This window comes from Seriola aureovittata, chromosome 7, assembly GCF_021018895.1.
Source record: "Seriola aureovittata isolate HTS-2021-v1 ecotype China chromosome 7, ASM2101889v1, whole genome shotgun sequence".
NCBI lineage: Eukaryota > Metazoa > Chordata > Actinopteri > Carangiformes > Carangidae > Seriola > Seriola aureovittata.
Genome location: NC_079370.1, coordinates 23,701,012 through 23,723,348, shown reverse-complemented (window position 1 = coordinate 23,723,348; position 22,337 = coordinate 23,701,012). Strand labels below are relative to the sequence as shown.

Here is a 22,337-nt window from a genome sequence, read left to right as displayed (position 1 = left end):
AGGGGGGGGTGAGCATGGTTGCAGTTTAAATGTAGTGACCACTCAATTCAAAACCATTCAGGCCTTCTAAGAACAGATCCCCACACCCCATTAGGACCTCTGCTGACGCACACATGCATAATACATGGAAGATGGATCTAAAAGCATACAGCCCATTAGCAGGCCTGGCCTGGGAAAGAAAGAAACAGAGAGCAAGAGGGAAACAGACTCGCACACAAACAGCCCTGATCGAACGGATGGCCAAGCTGGCTAGCCACTGATAACAGCACACACTGCTGGTCTGCAGAGTTGTGTTATTGTTGTGTGCCTGTGAGATACATTACAGACCCAGGAAATAGTGGACAAAGAGGATGACACTGGCCCCAAAGTCCCAAATAAGTTAACATTCTTATACCTTCCGAAGTCTATGGGTTTTTTGAATGGGTTTTCGGTTAAATGCCTGAAGCTCTGTGAATAACACAAGCTCAAGACTTTCTACGTATTACTCTACGACATAAAATACATCAGTAGATACCCCAGTTTTGTTTTTAAGGAGAAGTTTTTAAGCTTTTACTTGTCGTAAAAACGGGTTACTAACAAGCAGCTAAATGAGACTACAGAAATTTTCAGGGACGTTAAATGTCATCACCAGTACTCACAAGTCAGCCTTTACAGCCTCATAGTGTTTATACTCATGGTCTTGCAAACTATCACTAACTTTGTAAGAGGCTTTTGTAGAAGAGGTAAGTGCTAAATCAAACTACAAGTTGGAAGTTTAGCAGTGGTGATGAAGTCATGCGACCATGTTGTAGTTCATTTATAGTCTAACATTAGCTTTTTACTCCAGGAGACTGTATTCAGGCTTCAAAAATCATAAATGTGGTGTTAATTTGTGAAGATTATCTTTCTGAACAAATGTGTACATACATTTTTGTTAGTCACAGAGCTTATTCTCTGCAATATATCCAAAAGCCAATGTAAAAATCCCACTGGCTTTTTGTCGAGGGCACCAGGGTGATGCTAACATCTGGGTTGGCCGACAAAAATACGTCATCCCTGCAGCACCCTATTAACACTGAAGCCACTCACATGAAGACTTTCTCACATTTAGTTGTAGCAATTAGCCAACTTCAAATATGACCATTTAGCATAAGAAAGACAAGCCTAGTCGTGTCATCAGCTACCATTCAGAGACTCTTCCTACTGAAGGATTTTGCTAAGAAGAAAAAAAGGGTAGTGATGGGAAATAAGTTCAATTTAATCAGTCAGATGTGATGATTGCTGGATCACAGTTTCCAGGCACAGAGCCCCCTGTTCAGCCCTTCCAGTGGCTGAGTGTTCTGGCCATGTAATGTGAGGTGGCAGAGAGCCCAGCAATGCTGTAAATTATTTCTGACGGTAGGGTGGGGGACAAGAGGAAAAGACATGCAGTCCCCGGAGACAGACAGTGCATGGTGTGGAGATACGGTGCCTGCATCTATACCAAGAAAGAGGCCTGCATGTTCTCTAAGCCCTGTGGCTGCAGGAACATGGGTCTGTTTGCAAGTTTGGAGCCCTTCTGCAGTCTGCATAATGTGTCTAACAGCCATGCCTAGCCAGATGACCAGGGGCCTCTCCGCGGGGGAACAGAGCATTTAGCAGACTAATCATAATATGCTTCAATGCATCTAAGTGAGATCCAACTTCTCTCTCTCTCAACACACCACACAAGCACTTCTTTTCAAATGTGAAAATAGCAGTAACACCGTTGCTAAAAGGTTGGCATACTGCTTTTTGAAATAATGAAAACAGCCTCATTACTGTTCTGTGAGACTTAGTCTAAACACTTATGGATGTAATATGCTCATATGCTAGTTAATGGTTTTCTGCAGTTGAGACGTGATTTTGTCAGTCACTCATACCTGTTCTGATATGTAGCTATACTTTCGCTGGCTCCAGGAAACATAATGTCCTGTACTTGAGTGTGTAGGTAGCTTGGCCATGGATGTGTAGGTGTGTGGGTGTGTTGGGGGTGGTGTTTCCAGCCCTGGACTCTTTTAAAATGTACATTTAGCCTCCTCAACCCCTCATGTTCTCCTCTCAGGCACAACAGCAGCAGAGGCAGAGGCAGTGTACACATGCTGCAGCAGCGGTGCGCTGGGGCGTACGCGCACGCGCACACATACATACACGGCTACGTGCACAGCAGAGTCACACCTCGGCATGGTCACAGTCCACCTAAACGGTTCATTTTAGCAACAGCCCCCCCACCTTACCCCCCCTACATTACCCCCACCACATTACCCCCACCACCACCTCTTCACAAACATTCAAACGCGGTACATGCGCGCGCACACAGCCAACCGCGGCAGCAGCAGCAGCATCACTGATCGGCCCCATCATCCAGCCAGGAAATATCTGCAGCAGCAACAGTACTAGGCTATACTGTACGTTGTTATTACGCAGGCTGGCTGCAGATCGATAAACGCAACAACCCCCACCCCCCCACCCCCCAATACTCGTTTGACATACCAACGGGGAAGCCCTTCCTCATAAATCAGGGCATTTCTTTACAAAGGAATCACTCACCCGATGTTGCTCAACGCCTGCTCGAACAGCTCCGTCTGTAAGATGTTCTGAGGCGCCGAGAAAGCCCCGTTGAAATGTGATAAAACCGAGCTACAGAACTGACGCAATGTCTCAAACTGCATTTTCCCCCTCCGTTTTCTTTTATCCTCAGTAAGTGATCACCCTTTTTCCTTTCACCAACAATACATCCCAAAGCCTGCGCTCTCTCCGGACGCCCCCCTCCACACATACACCTCCTCAGTATTTTGTTATTATTATCTCCCGGGGCGCATTAAAGGCGGAAAAGGCGCCGATCAAGTTCCATATTTCTGCTGCCGCTCCTGGTAAAAAGTGTCCTTAAATGAGACGCATTCCGGGCGGGATCCTTCGGTCATATTGCTTCGGACCTGAAGGGAGAAAAGGGAGGTAGTGCCGGTGCCGGTAACGTGCCTTTTCTTCCTCTCGCTGTGGCAAAAATCTCTTCTCGGTGTGCAGGAAGAGGCCAAGGAGCGCCCGGAGGAGAGAAGGAGCGGAGAAGCATCCTATACGGCAGCCGGCAGCAGCAGCATCGCTTACCGGCGCATCAGCTGCTGCCTCACATTCAACTCATATTTCCATTCGCCTATGAAGAGAACACACTCGCGCTAGCACACGCACAAACACAAGCAGACACACACACACACACACACACACACACACACACACACACACACACACACACACACTATCTCTCTCTCGCACTCTCTCTCTCTCCAACACACACCAGCCCACACACACACACACACACACACACACACACACACTCTCACACACACACACACACTCACACACGCACGCACACACTATGGGGCTGATATGCAATCGTGCGCACTCGTTGCCATATCTCTCCATCTTCTATCATGCACTCTTTGGGACGCGCACAGCAGCAGATAGACCACAATACAATATAGTGTAGAAAGGCGATGCTGTCGTCAGGCTTTTTTTTCCTTATATTCCATATCTGTCCTCTGAGCATCAGCTCCTCATCAGTAATAAAGGAGGACAGTCCTAATACCTCTGGAAGAGAGCGTGTCTGTCTGTGAGGAAAGGGCACACATAAAAGGGGGGTTTCCCGGGGGATTACTTATTTATTTAATTAATGTTTCTCCATTTTATTCAATCAGTGCCTCTGCATGTAACTGATCAGCTGAAAAGAAGGTTCCTTATTATCCTTACGTAGCATTTGATATTATTAAACATTTTGTCAGGACAATGGAAGTCTACGTGGAACCACTTGAACATGGAGCGATTATGAACCTCTCTGGCTTCTTCTGTGTGACCATGACTTGAGCAGGAAGATGACATGTGTGTCCGTGTTTGAGATCTTCAATATATTACTCCTGGGAGACAAAGTATTAGTGACTAAATAAGTAGCCATTGAGCAGTTAATACAATAATGCAGCCTTATCTTCTTAGGCATGATGTAAGACAACTGCATGTATTGTACAGAACAATATCATTGTGAGGCTCAGTTGCTATCAATACCTTATAATCAGTAACTGCAGGTAAGTCACATCCCTAAATTAAAAATGAGCTCCTGACAGAACGAAATGTCAAAGGTTCTGTAAAGACACTCAAAACCTTGACATGACTATCCTGATGCAACATCAACTGGACTGCTACCATATGGGTCTTATTTTTGTAGGTTTCAATGTGTTACTCAGCAAATGTTTTAGCAACAGATGTTTTAACTTGTCATATTTGAACGGGCATGTTAACATTATCATGTCCCGGTAAGTCATGACAGTGTGATGGTGGTGAGCCAGCATGCGCAACACCAGCACCCTGAAGCTGAAGCAGTTGAGTGGAATTCAACCGTCATTCATTTTATTATTTACACCTGTGCTTTTCCTCCTGTCACATGTCACAATGTCTTTCTTGAGAAAGAGCTATTGCTGAGATCTGGGGATGTAACAAGCTGCTGAAACCAGCTTTACAACTTAGTGGACAAGTCCAACTCAAATAAGTTCACATGCTAATCACGTTATAAACTACTTATTTAAAAGTAAAAACAAAACTGAGCATCAATGTCATTACCTGCTGTACGCATCACATAGATCTTGAAGATATCATTTATAGTTCAGCTATGACCTGCACCACCTTCTGTGGTCATACACACATGTAGTTTTACAATGCCAAGGACAATTATAATGGACGTTTCAGGTATGCTCCTGAAACCTGAAAATAAGTGGTTCAGACAATCTGAGGTGAACTGAGGATCTTTGCCCTTATTGGACTCCATCCAAAGTTTTGGGTGTTGCAGCATCATCTGCTCACAACAATTTGCAAGTAAAACATTACATTATATCATAGGACTGATGACCAAAACTATGAAAACTAGTAAAAATCTTACTCAGTATCAATGTGAAGTACTACTTTAAGGCTGAGGGGAGCATTGTATTATTGGCTGACGACATGTGTGCATACATTAGGGCCTGTTTGGGTACATAGGGCTGAACCGAGGCAGACTAAGTACTCTATACTGGACTGGGCTGGATGTTAAAGAGCCAGTCCAGGCTGAATGTGTTCTGCTTCCTCGTCTAACATTTTGGCAGGCTTAATGTTTCTCTTGCCTGGCTGAATGTGTTCAAAAAAAATGCAGATTCTGAAGAAATTCCACCAGTGAGTATGTTCCAATCCCAGTGTAATCGTTGTTTCATCAGCCTCACCCAACACTGCAGCTGTCCCAGCGTATCTGTGTGTTCATTCAAATGACACCTCCGAGACCAAGATAAATTAGAAGCCTTCCCAAGTTATTTCTCCTTATAAATAGACTGTCAGCTTTTTCCCCTCCTTTCTTCAGCAGAACACATCCTGGAGTTAATTTAAACATTCTTTAAGATTAATGAAAGTGGATTTTGGTGCTTATGCAGTGGGAGTTCTATTTATGGACTCTCTGCGATCCATCATCAGCATTATCCCGTGAATTTTCAGACAGCCAGTTTCCTGTCGTGTCACTGCAAATGTGGGCAATGCCAAAGCAAGAATCCCTCCCTGGTCCTGGTATCCCTCCACCTCTCTAGCCATGCAATCAATTAATATACAGTGGTGACAGCTTGGGCTAGAATAGACAGTGACTGACTGACTGAATGCTTGGGGCGGTCTGATCTATGGTCTGATCCATAGTTAGTCTGATCATCCATTAAAAGCATCTTAAAAAAGCAAGCCATTTGAGAAGATGGTTAATGTACTGCAGTTGCACAGAGACACAAAACACCATTATCCTGCATGATTCTTAAAGGTTTTCAGTACTGTAGCTTTTATTACACCATGTAGTTACAGATGATGCTTTGCTCTTTGCTGTGCTATTGTAGGTTTGAACTCAAAATATAGAAACATAATGGATGACAGATTCAACAAGCATAGCAGAGGGACAAAATTTTGCCTAGACGGGGGAGAAAATATGCCTATTTTGGAGAGATAACAATGCTTCTGAGTGTGTATGGGTCACTGTTGCACAATAGCTTCACTACACAGTAAAAGCATTAAAAGTATGTACACTTACATCCAACACTCGGAGCTGCTTAATGGGCGAGTATGCTGGATATATACACATACAGCAAAATATCAGGCAATTAAATCAAACATTTTCCAGAGGAGCTCTTCAACGCCTGCAGCTTCTGAGTGTATAAGAAGCAAATACAAGGTTCAATGGCAGAGAGAGGACACACAGAACTAATGAGTTGTGTCTCCAAACACACTGTGGACATAGGCTTGTGGGTGCTGGTTGGTCTCTGCGCTAGACAATGGGGTATGTGACCCACCAAGTATACCTACAGTATATAAGGCCAGTATCGAATAGGAACAGAGGTTGGCTGAATTGGGATGGAGTCAAATTCCCCTCCTTTTCCTCCTGCACATGCCACATAAATGTGAGTGCACCTATACAGAATGTATATATTGTATCCATTACTTAGGGCTAATTCAGTGCCACCCTCCCTTTGGATTCTGGGTGTTTTCACCACTGAATGGTACAACATATGTAGCCCACATTTCCTCTCTTCCCATTGGGAAGTCTGGTCTCGTAGGCTTGGAGGACCAGCAGAGAGACAAGGACATCTGTCAGTCTGTAAGCTATGCTTGCTGCGACTGCCCAAGGGTTATGGAAAACAAAACCTGATCTCACAGCCTTACTGTAACGCAGGAGAGAAATAGGGGCGTGTTCCCTTCCAGGGTTTCAACGCTGCCATGATGACCATAGCCATTTCTCTTTCTTCTTTTTAAAACAGGTATGTTGTCCAAAGCAGAAGAATTTTGGACATCCTAGGTAAAGTCCTAATTGGCCCATATATGTCCACATATAAGTTTGGACAAATGTCGAATTACCTTACACATGAGAAGGAGCAAACAAGGACATGAGTGAAGGACGTATTTTCTGAGATGGCTCTCTCCCTAGCTTTCTGCTGGGAAGATAAATTCCAGTGTGTGTAGATTCTGACTATAATATTCTCTTCATCCCTAGAAGAAGAAAGAGGAAAGAGCCCCCATGTGGACATCAGAGTAACTACCTTACTTGACACCAGTATCAAGAAATAAGCAACCAGATATAGGATTCACAAGCACAGCATGTCCGTGTTGTCAGCATCGGAGAGTGTTCCACTCAGAGGGGGCATTTAGTCCATATGACAATTAGAACACAATGTCCTGAATCATAATAAAGTCTGCTCTTGGTTTTCTACCCTGGACACATTTTAATTTTCAAGCCTTGCACTGTCTTCACCGGCTTACAAATATTCCTACTGACAAAAGAGTTAGTCAAGTTTGAAAAAATTGAGTTTCTCTCAAAGGAAGAGAGAGTATAAATTCTTGCAAGCACCCTTCACCTGCCAGCACCCCATCACAGCTGAGCCTGGCTTGCAGCCACCTGTGTTCATATGTGCTGGTGTGCTTTATGTGTGTGAAGAAGAGAGGCAGTGAGTGGGTGGATGACTGTTGTAGAATTGCTGAGTTAGTGCCAGATACAGTATCTATGTCTCTGTCTCCTTTATAGGCCTCATGGGCTCCATGTACAAGCAGTTTTATATGGGGCCTTGACTGGTTTGCTAGGAGACACTGCTTTTATGCTAGGCTTGAGTCACTGTTCTGCACTACCAATAGAAACGGTCACATAGATCAGTGCTAGTGCTAAAAGGCTCTTATGCAGTTATGTCCATGCACCGACATTAAGTGGCATCATCAGAAGTTCTTTTTCTTCTCTGATGAATTATTCCCTGATCACACAATCTACACGTCTTTACACAATGATAAAAACAACCCATATGGCACATGTAGTCGGTATATTCTTTTTTCACACATAGGACTGACCTGTCAATGGGTGCGTCACCTGGTCCCAAGTACCTCAGCCCTGAACCGTTGTCAAGGGACCCCTGTCTGGGCAGGAGCCCACCGTGAGGTCTGCTTCTGTCTGACGCTGGTGTCAAGTCCCCTGAGGCTCCCTGGTAGGGGTACAGGGACGGGTCCTGCAGTTTGGCCTTCTTCCCCTGTGGCCCGCCCTCAAACACACCCCGCACCTGACCGGGCCCCGAGCTGTAGAACCACGCCCCCGATTTGGTGAGGATTTCTTGTTGTTTTCGGCACAAGTTGCATACCCACATAACCTGCGGTTAAGAGAGAAGCAGATGTTAATGGTTTGGATTGGTGATTGATAGGCAGAGATTGTCTTATATAACCTATGATGAGTTGTAATGGAGTGATTTGTGTGTTTGTGTTATGTAAAGCTGTAACATAACTGTGAGGCAGATCAGTGTTGCTGAGTGAAAATCTTTTTATATCCAAAATGTGAATCTTCAGGTAGTTTTCAACCATCTTTTGAATTGGAAAAAATAATCAGCAAACTTGAGTGCTGAGTTTTCACCCCACAGTTATACTGTTCATAAACAGTACTGACAATTCATGTTGATGAGGTGAATGATGACATATTTTACACATACAGCAGCCTTTGAAATCATTGAAGGTATCAGTTTATTATTATTATTATTATTATTATTATTATTATTATTATTATTATTATTATTATTATTATTATTATCATTATATATTTTGTGTCTGTGAGTCCAGAGTACAGATCAAACATCTTACACAAGGCAAGAGATCATTTTTCTTAGTTGTTATGATGCAGTACATTAACTATTAAATTCTTGTTTCTGGTTAGCAAACTGCGACAATGCAGAGCCCACATGACCACTGATTGCAGAGATTAGTCATATCACCTAACGATGGCACAGGAAGTACAGGTCGTGCGATTGCGGTTAATGCACTTTGGTAAGATAAAAGGGAAAGAAAAGCAACCGCTTCCCTTCTGTTCTGCTCTACAAGGACTGGAGAGATGGAGGTCTTTAAGGCTCTGTGATGTCGTGCCTATATCTGCTCTACACTGCAGCTCCAGCAGCCAGCTCACCACATTGGTCCCATAAATCCATGGGCAGGAGCCCTGATCATTGTACACACATGTATGCGCACACGCACGCACGCACGCACGCACACACACACACACACACACACACACACACACGGTAAAGCTCATCTTGTGGAGAAAACTCACACAATATGACATGTCTGCTCCAGGTGACCTCACCTGCCTCGTTAACAGAGAGCAACTTAAAGTGATAGCTAAGTGTTTCTGAGAGGACTAAGAGCTTGCCAAATGATTGACAGGCCAGACAGCCAGTAGGGTGGCCAAGAGCTACTGCAACCCACACCCCCCCACCACAGTCCCAGTGCTGAGTCAGTGCATTACTGTTATTAGTGTGAGCAGGCCCTGAATGCTGCCTCACCCACCCTCAGTCGGTCTGTGGCTCGCCATTTTTTTCAGTAAGCCTTGAATCAAATAAAAATTGACTGATATGTTATTTCTAGATTAACTGAACTCGCTTAAACTGTGCCGGTCTGTACAGTTACTGGCTGCAGTGGTTCAAAGGCTGAATTTGAAGCCATGGCATGAACCACAACTGCTTATCTGAGTGGCTGGCAGAACCTGAAGCAAGGGGAGATAAAGAGCAGTAACTGTGAAGAAGAACCCACCAAATGATCAAAAGGGGGTCGACAACCTGTAGCACAACATGTTAAGGCAATGGCACACAGACAAAAATAAAAATCTTTATGGGGTGTGTGGGTGGAGCAGAAGAAAAAGCAGTTGTCCAATTACACAATCAAGTAGACAGTCGGTGGCGTGGCTGGCTCAATCATCAAACATGTCTGTTCATGGGTGGGGAGTCAGTGAAAGACAAAGTCCTTGTCACTGAACTAGTAACTTACTAACTGGTTGGTCAAGGTAGAAGAAGAGCACTTCTACAAAATCTGAGAGGATTTCATGAACCTCCATTCTCTCACTGGCACAACCTGGCATTTGGAATCAGGAGCAAATACATGTGCAAACATTCACAGATGAAGCAAACACACAAACCACAATCCAAAGCTTTCAACCATCATTTATTTTCAGAGGAATATTGAAACAAATAAAGCCATGTTCTGTCAGCACAGTTTTCATGCTTTTAACTGCAGCAACACAACAAAAAAGAGCCTCAGCTTTCACAACAATGGTTGACACTGATTTAGCAGCAGTAGGTAGACATTGCACTGGACAGTCCAAAGGTTGCCATCTACCTTCTGTTCTCTCTGCGATTCGTACTGTAGAACTGTCCAGATATAGTGAAAACGAGCGGGATGGGGAGTTCTACTCTTATGTGTAGAGTTCAGAAACAGCAACAATCACCTGGGCACTGGAAGAGACAGCTTTTCATCTTAAAGCCGCTTGAGCAGTAATGAATTTTCAAATATTTCAAACGTAGTGCAAAAAAGCTGAACAGTCACACCGCGGGCAGCATGTACTGGACTATGTGATATTGACACACGAGGCATTTATGACCAACTATCAATGTTACAGATGGGCTATAAGTGTGCTGACACACAATGGAAGCAGGGAGGCTACAAATTGTGCTTTATGTGTCCCAGAGGATTGGAGCCAGTGAGGCCATGACTGCCTCTTTAACTGGGGTCATGGCAAGAGCTCTGCAGTGAACCATGAGTCATCGGCTAAGACCCAGTAGCCACCAAGGCCAGTTTTCCTGCTAATCAACCAAACATCACTTCCTGCACCTGGAAATTACACACAAATACACACTTACACATGTGTGAACACGCACGCAAATTCTGATTTTGTTTATGTTAAAAATGTAAAATAAAATAAGTATCTCAAATGTAATTATCACGTGGAGAGGGCAATTAGAAATATCTTAATTCTGTTGGCTTTATGCTGCAGAGGCCAAGGAGGCTGCAGGTGCCCCACCTCAAACAGGGGAAAAACTACCTAACATCCTATAGGGTACCAATATGGACCAATGTAAAAGTGGCTTAGTTTTCCACCTTGTACCAATTACAAAAAAAATTTAGCCACCAATTCCTGGCAAAGACTTCAAATTAAGCAATGCAGCGAAGAGCAGAGATTTGCTAAAACAAACAAAAATAAACAAAGGTAACTGGCCCTATGTACCTGAACTGGACGTCATACAGTAAAAATAATGAGAGCACAGATGAGACAAGAGATTGGTGCAGTACAAAGAAGGAGGGTGGACGGTTGTGTCAGTGGTGGTGGCACATACAAGCAACTTCAAATCCAAAAATCTGAATTCATCAACAGCATGTGAAAAAGATTCCTACGTGAGTGTTTGGGTTTTTATTTGTCCGGCAAAAGATTTCTCCATTTGACTAAAGGGTGATTCCTAACCCTAACCTTGTTATTTCTATAATCTCATCAATTTAGGTGAACATAGCACGCCTATTTCATTTTCACATGGAGGAGAATTGTTATCTTAGCACATTATGTGCCCTAATAACATAATGTAACATGCATTTCAGAGTTTGAGCTCTGTAAACATAATCATAGTCATAAAACAGATTATGTTTCACCTGTGGTTATTTACTGAAATCTTCCCTTCCCTCTCAAACACCCCATTTTCTTCACGGAAGACTGCAGCCTATGACCTAGATATTTACCCCACCAAACTGCTATTAACATAGAGTCAGTTGCTGTGCACCACTCGGGTCTGCCAATAATAATTAACCACGTTCTCAGCCCTCAGCTTTTATCTCATCTGTGAATATCTAATAGCATATTAGTATTCCATAAAAAACAGGCCAACAAAAACGTGCATGGGTCCAGTAAATGTTAAGCACACAGAGCCTCAGTCATCAATACTTGGATTTGATTTGCACTTTGGAACAGAGTCAGAATGAGGATTGATGTTTCTACAGTATATCAGGCAGGAAGAGCAAAAGTAAGGAAATGTCAGTACCAAGCTGAATGCTCATATGTCCAAAACATTACATGAACTGCAAAATAACAACAGCCTTGTTTTGAGCTTGATGACAGTGCACTTTAGAGATTATCCTGAGGGTTTTTTAAGGGCTGCATGAGCCCAAGAGGTTAAAGAGTTTTATCAGCTAATAGAGAGGTATGTGCAATATGAGCTATCTATAAGGTTTTTCTTAGTTGGAAAAGAGTAGTTCAGGCTAAGCATGCAAAACGGACTCAAACAACATCTAGGTTGAAATGTGATTTAACATTAAGATTCTATTCTAAAAGACTATATTCTCCAGTGCCTCAGATCATAGAAATAACCTAAATGCTTTATCTCGGTACAGACATGTGACAGTAACAGAAACATGTTTCATTCATTACACTCTTTTTCTGTCTTTTGTCACATTGGCAGAGACATCACTCAGCATGAGGCTGCTAACCTTCTAGTGCAAAGACAGCATGAGCTCAACCAACACTAACAGGAAACTCTAATACCCCTCATTCCCTAATAGACCACATTGAGTCCACAGCAGATGCATGTATGCACAATGATACACACACAGATCAAGCAGCTGTAAAAGCCAGAGGTATGTTCACTTTTACTGCAGCCACACTCTCTCTCTCTCACACACACACACACACACACACACACACACACACACACACAAACCCCTTCGGCTTAACTCTTCACAGCTGAGCGCAGGAAGTGGGCTACGGGCTGCGGCCCTCGGGCAGGGCCATTTCTCCTTGTGCTTGCACATATCACAGTCATTGAACCTGCAGCTAAAAATAGAAAGCTAAAAACTCTATCATGCGTCGCAAACACCTGGAAGATATATACTCTATTAAATGTGCTATAGGCTGTTTACAGAGGCACTGAATTAAGGGAAACAAACACCCAGTGCCATGGGATCAATAAATAATTTCCTTTCTAATACTTTCTCTTCAGACCAAGGGTGTTTTCATTGCTACCAGCAAATATGATCTTCCAAAAAATGTGTGTGTGCTTAGGAAGGTGAGAACAACAAGAAATACACCGGCCAAGGATGACAGACGATCTTTGACAGGAAACATTTATGATGTGGGCTATATAGTCTACCACATGGTTTAAAAAAAAATACCTTTTTTGTGGTGAATAGCCCTGGCCTGTATCGTACATACAGTATACTACACATAACTACACAGAAAATAATATGTATCCTTCAGGAATGTACTTTACATGTTCCCTTTTTGTCTGCTCCATTCAAAATTTTCCTGGAGGAGTCATACACACATACACAAACCAGCTGGGTTTGCAGTAAGAGAGAGCACTGAGCTCTCTCTTGTGGCCATTAAACTGCACTACAGCGTTACTTAACAGAGGCTCCAGAGTGAATCAGCAGTATCCTTCCAGGCATATCACAGTGTGCTCAAATGGAAAGCCAGCTCTAATGTTAAATTACATCAATGACATTTTTGCATTCATTCATTTTACATTCATTCATTCATTCATAACAATATGTGGAATATATTTGCTAAATTATTTCTCTTAATTTCACAGGAGGCTCTTTAAAATTTAGAGAGGGCCTTTGTTGTGATCGCTGCCGCATTAATTTTATTAGAGTTAAAACAAATCACGTGGACACCCTGCACCCATTGTAACCATGACCTCTATACTACCCTTCTTTCTGGGAAACACATTTCACATCTTTTCGTATCTTCTCCCACCCTGCCTCATATCAGCCGTCTAATGAAGGCAAAGATGCCAGAAAATTAATCTTCACAAAAAGAGCTGAAGTAAAGCCTAGAGATGGCACATGCTTCAATATTGATGTGGCGGTAAATGAACTGTCATAGGTATCATATTGCCTTGGTGTTTCTCTCCTTCACCCGAACTGAGGTGAATTGAACCACTCATTAAAGACTCATTGTTCAGGGAGTGAAGTGTTCCTCGGAACATCCTTGTCTGGACTGAGTCCAGATTGAGGACACAGGCATCAATAAGGATACTATCTACTAAACTCCACAGCAAATTATTGTCACAGCCAGGGGCTTCACAGTGTAATGGGCTGCAATGACAGGCATTGCAATGCACATGTAGGCCATTGAATGATGTCTATCAAGAATGATGAAACTCTGGATTTTTCATATTCTGATTATCCCTGCATAGATTTTCCCTAACCTTGTTCTCTACATCAAGGGTGAATGATGCAGTTTCTATAAAGCAAATATATAATATAAATATAAATAAGTTTCATTGACGCTGTATATGGAATTAAGCTTTTGATGCAGTTCTGCAGAATTAAAAGTTTACAGGACTTTTTGGTGTGATTCATAAAGCGGCCAATGAGAATAAAAAGGATAGGCCTACATTCACATGCTCCAACACTGACTGCACGTGGTGAATTACATTTTAATGAGCTTCTAATTTTAGTGTGCACGCCAGTAATAATAATAGACTTGATGAATATTTATGTTCCTTGTTTGAAGTTCAGAGACAGAGGAAGAGTAGGGAAATACTGTAGAGATCCGAAATGTGGTTGTACATGGAAATGGCTGATGTCTGTTAGACCCACATCCCCTACCCTTCAGCCTCACTCAGACCTACAGTGCATAAACGTGTTAACATTTTGGATAAGCAGGACTAGCACTCACTTATTTTTTGGACGCAAAAATACATTTCGGCAAAATACTGCATTGAAAACATTAACGCGACAGAAATGTTCCATCTTCGAAAGGGTGAAGGCGACTGAACTCGCCTGAGGACAGATTTACTGAAAAGAATTACAGCAGTACAATTTCCCCGAGAGAGCTGAAATGGTCCCATTTCTGACAAACAAAATGACCGGTGAAAACGCGCTGCAGTCACAGCCGCATGCTCACTCAGCTTACCCATGGTGCCGCTGAGGGAAAACAGTGTCTATGTGCAGAAAGATCGCCGTCAGTAAGTCCCGATAATGTAGTGACGACTGTCCGCAGCTCCTGCTCCTAAAAACGAAGGAACTGCTCCGACCTTCAGCACCGCGGACAGCTCCGAGTCCAGACAACAGGCTGCCTGCCGGACAGCGGCAGCCGAAAACACCGTGAAGGTTATACCGGAGACTCAACTGACCACATCCGATCCAATAACACCAACACGGTCTTCTTCTCTGTTTCTATCAACAGAGAAATTGCAGAATCCAAAGACGCCAAAAAACGACAAATTTCCGTCTTGAATCGTCACAACGGAACCATGAAACCGTGCAAACAATCCCAGAGTCAATGTCAGTAGGTCTACGGGGAGAAAACATGTGAGCAATAACGCGTCAAATCACGTTGTTTCCCAGCACTGCTGTATTAGTACATCTGTAACAGAGAGTCAGAGCTGTGCTGGAGTTGATGAGAGCTCATTACACATGCGGCGCGTCCCAGCCCTGCTCCCACCGACCAATAGGAAGATGCAGAAACGCGGTTACGCTGATTGGCACTGCTTTCCTTGTGTTAGTGTTAACAAGCACAGTTTGTCATTTCAGCCTAACTCACTGATCTGTGACCAAATCCCGATCAATAAAACACACAACACTGACAGCTCGTGTCATCGCCATCATCCATTCTCTTCATGTTGTCAGACAACTGCGTAAAACCGTGGGGCCAGGAAACTGCGCTGCGTCCAGGTGCTGTGGGAAAATAACTGTCTTGTACATGTGGATTAAAGCGACTTGAAATGTTCACATGTTAGAAGATCTGTGACGCAGTCAACACGAGTTATATTTTCTTAGGCTGTTTTAGCTGTTGTTAAATCTCTAGCAAACAGGCACATAGTTAGTCATACAATGACCATATCAATTAAGGAATTTATGGGGGAGGGGTTACTATTGTCAAACCAAACCAAGCTCCCAAATTATCAATCATCAATGATCAATTATCAATAACTCTATGCCCACCATCTTTCCCATGTGACATGAGCATGCAGCATTTTATCACGGAAAATACAGCAAAAATGTAGCAATAGAATCCTGTAAAGGTCCTTGTACAATCAATTTAACTTGTGGAGTTATGCCTCTTTCTGTGAACATAAAAATCTCAAATAGAACCACGGCTGAATTATATGCAAAAAAATAATAATGGGATTATTTGGAAGATTTTCCAATTATGATATGAACCATGATTTCAGTTAGAATGGTCATTTTTCACAGGTAAAAATATATAAATGATGAGGATGTAATATTTGTTGAGTCTTTACCAAACAAGCATGTTCCTTCTCGTCTGGAGAATATGATTTGTAGACCTTGGCATTTCTGCAGCACCACAATGCTTCATTTATACTGTCACACATTTTACCTTCATCAAAAAACTGCAGGTCTTAAATTTGGATATTGTACTTGGCCATTTTGCAATTTTGATCATATTTCGATTAATTGTTCAGCCATAAATACAGCTGAAGACACTGTAGACTCAGCCATATGTTTCCAAGCTCTGCAGCATAGAGGCGAATGACGTATGCCACAACTTCCAAGCTGAGGAGCTAAAAATGAATTTGACCTGTTCCTTCACTTTCAACACATTATAACACATTTAATTATATTCTGGGCATCTCTAATTTGCATTACACACTATCTACTTCACTACAAAGATACTGTAACATTACATGCAGTTCATAGGGTTTAGTAAGTTAGTTATTAAGAGGTGTTTAACACATTTATCTATGTATGTATGAATTTCTTTTCTCAAAACCAATCATATAATAATGTAATGGACAATTGCAAACCACTGTCCAACAGGTATGTGGAATGAAGAGAGTCTATGAGGTATCTTCTAATGATGCAGATGATTTCTGTGAAGCTGTTCAGGGACTCACCAATCTATTTTATTTACTGCAACAACATGCTATTCACTATAATGCTGTTTAAAATTGAAAGAGGTCCCTATAAAATACTGCAGTCCTTCCCCCTGTGTTTTATAGCAGGAATGTTGAGGGGCAAAGAAACACATGTAACGTCTTCAAGAGATGCTTTAATCACAAATGACTTCCTCCCCGGAGACTGTTGATTCCTCAGGCCCTTTTGAAGCCACATCAGAGGAAATGGTGGGGAGCTTCACTGCTACAAGCAGGGATTCTGAAGACTTCACAACACTGACACACAGTTTATCTATATCAGAGGCATTTTATATTTTCACCCCCAAAAAGTCACTCCGCACTTCAAGCATCTACAGCAGAGGCTAAGCTACCCAGCACGATTAATGAGCAGTGATTGTTATCAACAAAGATATTTTATCAGCGTTTTTCTATCTATTATTCAGCTTGTTGTGATAAGACACAATGATTAATGTGACTCTATCAAGAGTGTCATGGTTTCAGCTAAACAGGGTTACTGAGCAGAGTCCTCCATCTTTCAAAGCTTACATGCCTTTACCAGCTGTTTAACTCTCAGTCTATATCATATTCCAGTGTACCATAGCTCTGCTAGCTGCCCCAGACATAGAGACTTGTAAATATTCAATGGCGTTTCACAGAACAAGATCTCTCGCGCCACTGCTGTCACCATATGCGAGAGAGGGAAAGAGTAGACGGATGGAAAAAGAACAGATTTCACCATCGCCACCTCTTTTCACTGACACACACGCTTTCACACAAGCTGGTCAGGAACACCAAAAATATGGTCTGTCGTCGGTCACAGAGTAATTAAAGCGTCTGCTACAAGTGCGATCATATAAACAATCAGCAATCAATATCACAATAGTCCTGGTGTTGTCATGCTGCGTATGCTGTGTCACAAATCTAACTAACAATGAATACCCTGCGTAGTCTTCTGTATTGATCAATAATGTGCAGTTAGCAAAACCACTCACTTCTGCAGTTCTACATCTGCATAAATTCTACTCTTTATCAGAATCTCCACATGAACATTTCAGTGATGCATTAATCTAAAATGCAGATGACAACCAACCCAAGTCACTTATGCTGACATCAGCTCAGTTGTAAACTTACTCTCAGATGTTTATGTGGTTAACCTAGACTTCAGCTCCTCACACAACTGTAAAATAATGTTTTCATCTAGATTGAGCTAAAACCCACGCTGGCCCCTGATGACCCCTGCTGGCTCCTAACAGCCCCTGTCAGCCCTGAGACACTGGACTCTATTACCGGACAAACAGAGAACAGTAATTGACGGTATACTGTCACGTGTGTGACCAGTCTGTGACTAGTGAACTAACACACCTCCTTTTACACCCTTCATACCCCGCAACCTCCTCCTGCTCATTCCCATCCTGGCTCTCCATTGCTCTGACTGACCCTGTCATCTGAACTTCTACATGCTGCCATAAACACTTACTCAGCTCCCACGCTCAAGAAGTCTATGTATAAGCAATTCTTGGATTTTCAACTAATTCTGAAGGTACATCTGCAAAAACATTTGAAATACGGTGGCCAAAGGAGCCACATATGCTCCTTTAGACAGGGATCAAATGTTTACCCCTGCATATTCCTCTGAGGTTCGCAGCTATAACTCAGCATACACAATCATAGAGTGATTTTACGTTTGTGCTATCAAAGTACTTTTTGAACAACTCTTGTTTACCTTGAGTGCCAGGAGGGCAGGACACCACAAGGCCTCAGAGGTACATCCCGTGGCCTCTCTGCCAATGCCCCTTCACCATCCATCGCCAGCCTGCTGCCACTGTTATTACTCAACACCATCTGTACAACACAGTAACCGATCTCCTAGCTATTATCTACTCGGGAACAATGGCAGCCTGTACAACTGGAGGGAGCAACAGAGCAGAGGTCTCTCCCAGTGCTTTTGCTGCTCTGTTGTTTTGATGGAATCTGCTGGTATGTACAGTATCTCCGTCCAGTGTGGGCTACAGACGGTTTAGTTACTGTTTGACAGTCAGCAGCTAAACATGAGCAGATTATAGCTGAGGCAACTGTGGAATATCTATATTATACACGGACAACAATGATATGACCCCTCAGATATGTGCATCTAGCTGTCTTTGTGATGCTAAAGTCATTTAGTTAGTTGCACTGATATAGATACCCCCCCCCCAGGGGATTCGATACCGCCATTATTTCTGTAATTATAACCTTCCCTTTCTGATTTATATTGCTGTACACATCACTCATAGGACTACGTGTTAGCTTTGGATTTGGATGGTTGGGAGAGGGTGTGTTTTCATTTATCAATCAATCAATTTTTCAACAAAGTCTGATTAGGTAAGCTATTTCCTTCCTCTGCTTGTTTGAATTATTGTTATTATAAAACAATATCAATCTACAACAATAATGCAAATGAGCTCTCCTGGCACATTACCAACTAAATGTTTAAAGTGAGGTCCAATTTGAATGCCAGTATTATGCTTAAAAGGGGTACTCCACTAAATTAGTATTTCTCCTCCTCCAAAGTTCAATGACTCACAAGAGACAGATTTGAAAAACTATCAAAATCTGTGCAGGAGGCGAATGTCCAAAATGCTGGATGTTTCCATAGTGCAACACAATGGCGTCTTTCATCACACCCTCCCTGCATGGTGAGCACCCATGTGATTCAATGCAGTAATTCATATTCAGTATTCAACTGTTACCACAGTCTGATTACTCCTCCTCCTGACGAGTAAAGTTCATGTGTTAAATCGGTGGAGTGCTCAATTAATATCAGACTTTTTTTTTTCCTTGAGTCTTGTTTAAGCTTTATCCCTTTTAATTCCAACCCTTGCTGTATTTTGTCCTTCAGCATTCTTTGTATCTCTGTTTGAGAAGCACTACACTGGCTTCTTTGTTTTCTTTTGAATAACCATTATGTTTATGATAGACTCACAGGCAAGCTTGGTCAGGACCTTCCTTGATTTTTTCATGTCATTGGCTGCTGTATGTGTATGTACACATATCAAAGCATTTCATGAACAATGCTCGTGTTCGGATACAGTCCCAAGAAACGCAGAAAAGGATTTGCTAACCACTTTGTCCTCCTGTTGCAATTCCATGAGAGCAGGAATGCAGCAGAGAGAGAAGAGGGAGACAGAGGGAGGGAGAGGGAGGAGAGCAGGAAAGATAGGGAGAGAGAGATTGTGAGTGGCATTAGTAGGTCCTGGTAGCATTTTCACATACTCCAACAGCAGAGGATTGGATGGCATCACATAAAAACACTCAAGCTCATGATTCAAATTTAAGCGGTCTAACACTAAAAGCTGTGGCTTAGTCTGAGGGGAGGATTTGACAGAGGTTAGTTAGGCACTGGAGTGCCACATTATACAAAAGCAGACATCAGGTTCCTTTATGGGGGAAAGAAAAGGAGGAAGAGTTCCCTCCAGTGGTGAAGCTGAACAACTGTAAGTTATAGTAAACATGAACAGAAAATCTACAGCTTTGAATGAACACATCAGGGTGAACAGAATTAGAACAAAGGCATGCAGAAAGTCTGTGACTGGAGCTGATGCTGATAATCTGAAAAAACATTAGTTGCCATTAGAAAGACACTGTTGGCTCAATTCCCAGATTATGATTTCACTGCAATGTTTCATAACCTTGGATTTCAAATAGTAGCGTAGGGAGAAATTTGCCTGAGGGTGGGACATCTGTATGTGTGTGTGTGTGTGTGTGTGTGTGTCTTCATAAATGGAGAGTACCGAGCATGCGATCCAGCATTACCTTATTTGACCGCAGAGACACTCGTCCTCCGCACCGAGCACAGAATTTCGTTTGGCAATATGAACAGAGGTGGCCACAGCCATCGGCAAACTTGGTTTTGTGGCATATCCCGCAGGTTGGGGCTTCGCTCTTCTGATCTTGAACCTGCTTAGACTCCTCCCCCATCTTCTTAACCTGGTCCTTGTACGATTCAAACTGCTGGTGCAACTTTCTGTAAGCGAAAGGGAAGGACAGATGTTAGGAAAAAGGAGATGAGGCTTGTCCAATAAAAAATGAAGTTTATGTTTGATTCATTTATCTAATGGTTATTTGTACAGGGATAAGTATATAGCACTCTACATACACCCAAGATAATTGGCAATGCGCATCCATTGACGGTCCCTTAAAATACACATTTATCAGAACAACACTGACCGAAGGACCCAGTATATAGTATTATGTGACTTCATGTGTCCAAAAGAGGCTGTTTTTGTTTAAATGTTTAGAGAAGCAACTACACAGTGTAAGCAGTCTTGACATAGAGAATGAATTATTAGGATGAATTATTACTAGTTTTTCTGCTGTAGTATAACTGGCAGAAAAATGCACATTTTATGGCAAACAATCTTGCATCAGAATTATCTTCATTACCACCACCCCGATTCATAGTTCTTTTCTAGAAATCACACTTCCACAATAAGCTCCTACTCTCATCTGACTAACTGGTATCACCTCAGACATTTGCAGTGTGTGAGATTTTGAAAGGAAAAGCAGATACCATGACCTAAGAAGCTTCAAAGCTGAGTTCCTCCTTTGATACTGCACCTCTCCTAAAACGGGGGGGTGAGTATCAAATTTGCTTTGCCAGTTTAAGAACATCACTTAATTCCACTTTCTCAGGTTCCCCTGCGTTTAATGAATCATTTGCACCTGTGTTTCTCTAACAGGACAGTCGTAAGGTGAGACAGAGAGCACCGTAGAGACATAATGTTAGATAATGATATTACCAGTACACGCCGTTGGTATTTTCTCCATTGTGTTACTTGTAGGAAATCATTGGTGGTCACACACAGTAGAGCCCACCATCCCGTTTGCTTTTAGCAGTGCAGCCTCTATTGTGTTATTGTTTGTGTCCTATAGATGGCCTCCTACTGATACATTACACCTGATCTTATACAGTGGATCCTTAAGTCCTAACAAGTCCTGAGAGACTACTGAAAAAAACCTGCATGGACTCTTCGCATGCATTTTGTATGACACATGTCAATTGAGCGTCTCCTTGGAAACTAAACACTGGGCTGACTTCATAATATGGCGATTAGAATTGGTTTCGCCCCACATATCCCCTGCAACATTCATTAGCACTTGTGAATTATTGAGCAGCGCTATCCTTTTACCACATACAGCTCTGCATTTGAGATAAACGCGCTTCCTTTACCCACAACCAGACCTTTAGAGCCCAAAGGGAACGGCCACACACCACCTGAAATGTGTGTGTGGATTCAGGAGCAAGTCTCCGTGCAATCTAAACATTAGATAGAGTGCCAATGGCATGTCCCTTGTTGTACCCACTAAGGGATTAAAGGGCTAATTGTGTCACAGCCTTTGTGTGTTTACCAAGCAGAGATTAGTATGTAGCCTTGTTTAACACATCCCACCAAATCTCATTTACTGACAGACGGCCTGATAACAGAGTGATGAAGACTGTGATACAAGAGGTAAAGCCACTGTCTCAGAGGATCAAGGAAATAAGACTACAAATAATCATGTTTTATTCTCATTAATCTCTGCTTACGCTCACACATTTATAGAGACATGCGCTCAATACTGGGCCACTACATGGGCTAAGGGCCACTGCTCTGTTGACAGACAAGGTCACTGAAAAGAGCT

General features: G+C 42.5%; 1 protein-coding gene across 49 annotated transcripts in view; it reads right to left on the bottom strand.

Moving 5' to 3' along the window:
- The window catches only part of rims2a (regulating synaptic membrane exocytosis 2a), a 143,956-nt gene that overhangs the window by 94,963 nt on the left and 26,656 nt on the right, over positions 1-22,337 (bottom strand). For 33 of the 49 annotated variants that reach the window (XM_056380027.1, XM_056380020.1, XM_056380024.1 and 30 more), the window contains 3 exons: positions 20,469-20,679; positions 19,778-19,789; positions 7,870-8,162 (listed from right to left, as the gene is read on the bottom strand). In XM_056380027.1, coding sequence (XP_056236002.1) covers positions 7,870-8,162; positions 19,778-19,789; positions 20,469-20,679 — 516 coding nt within the window. Of the gene's footprint in view, positions 1-2,547; positions 3,163-7,869; positions 8,163-14,731; positions 15,178-19,777; positions 19,790-20,468; positions 20,680-22,337 lie in introns of those variants that run through there. The other 16 variants (XM_056380022.1, XM_056380030.1, XM_056380036.1 and 13 more) reach the window with 7 other exon arrangements.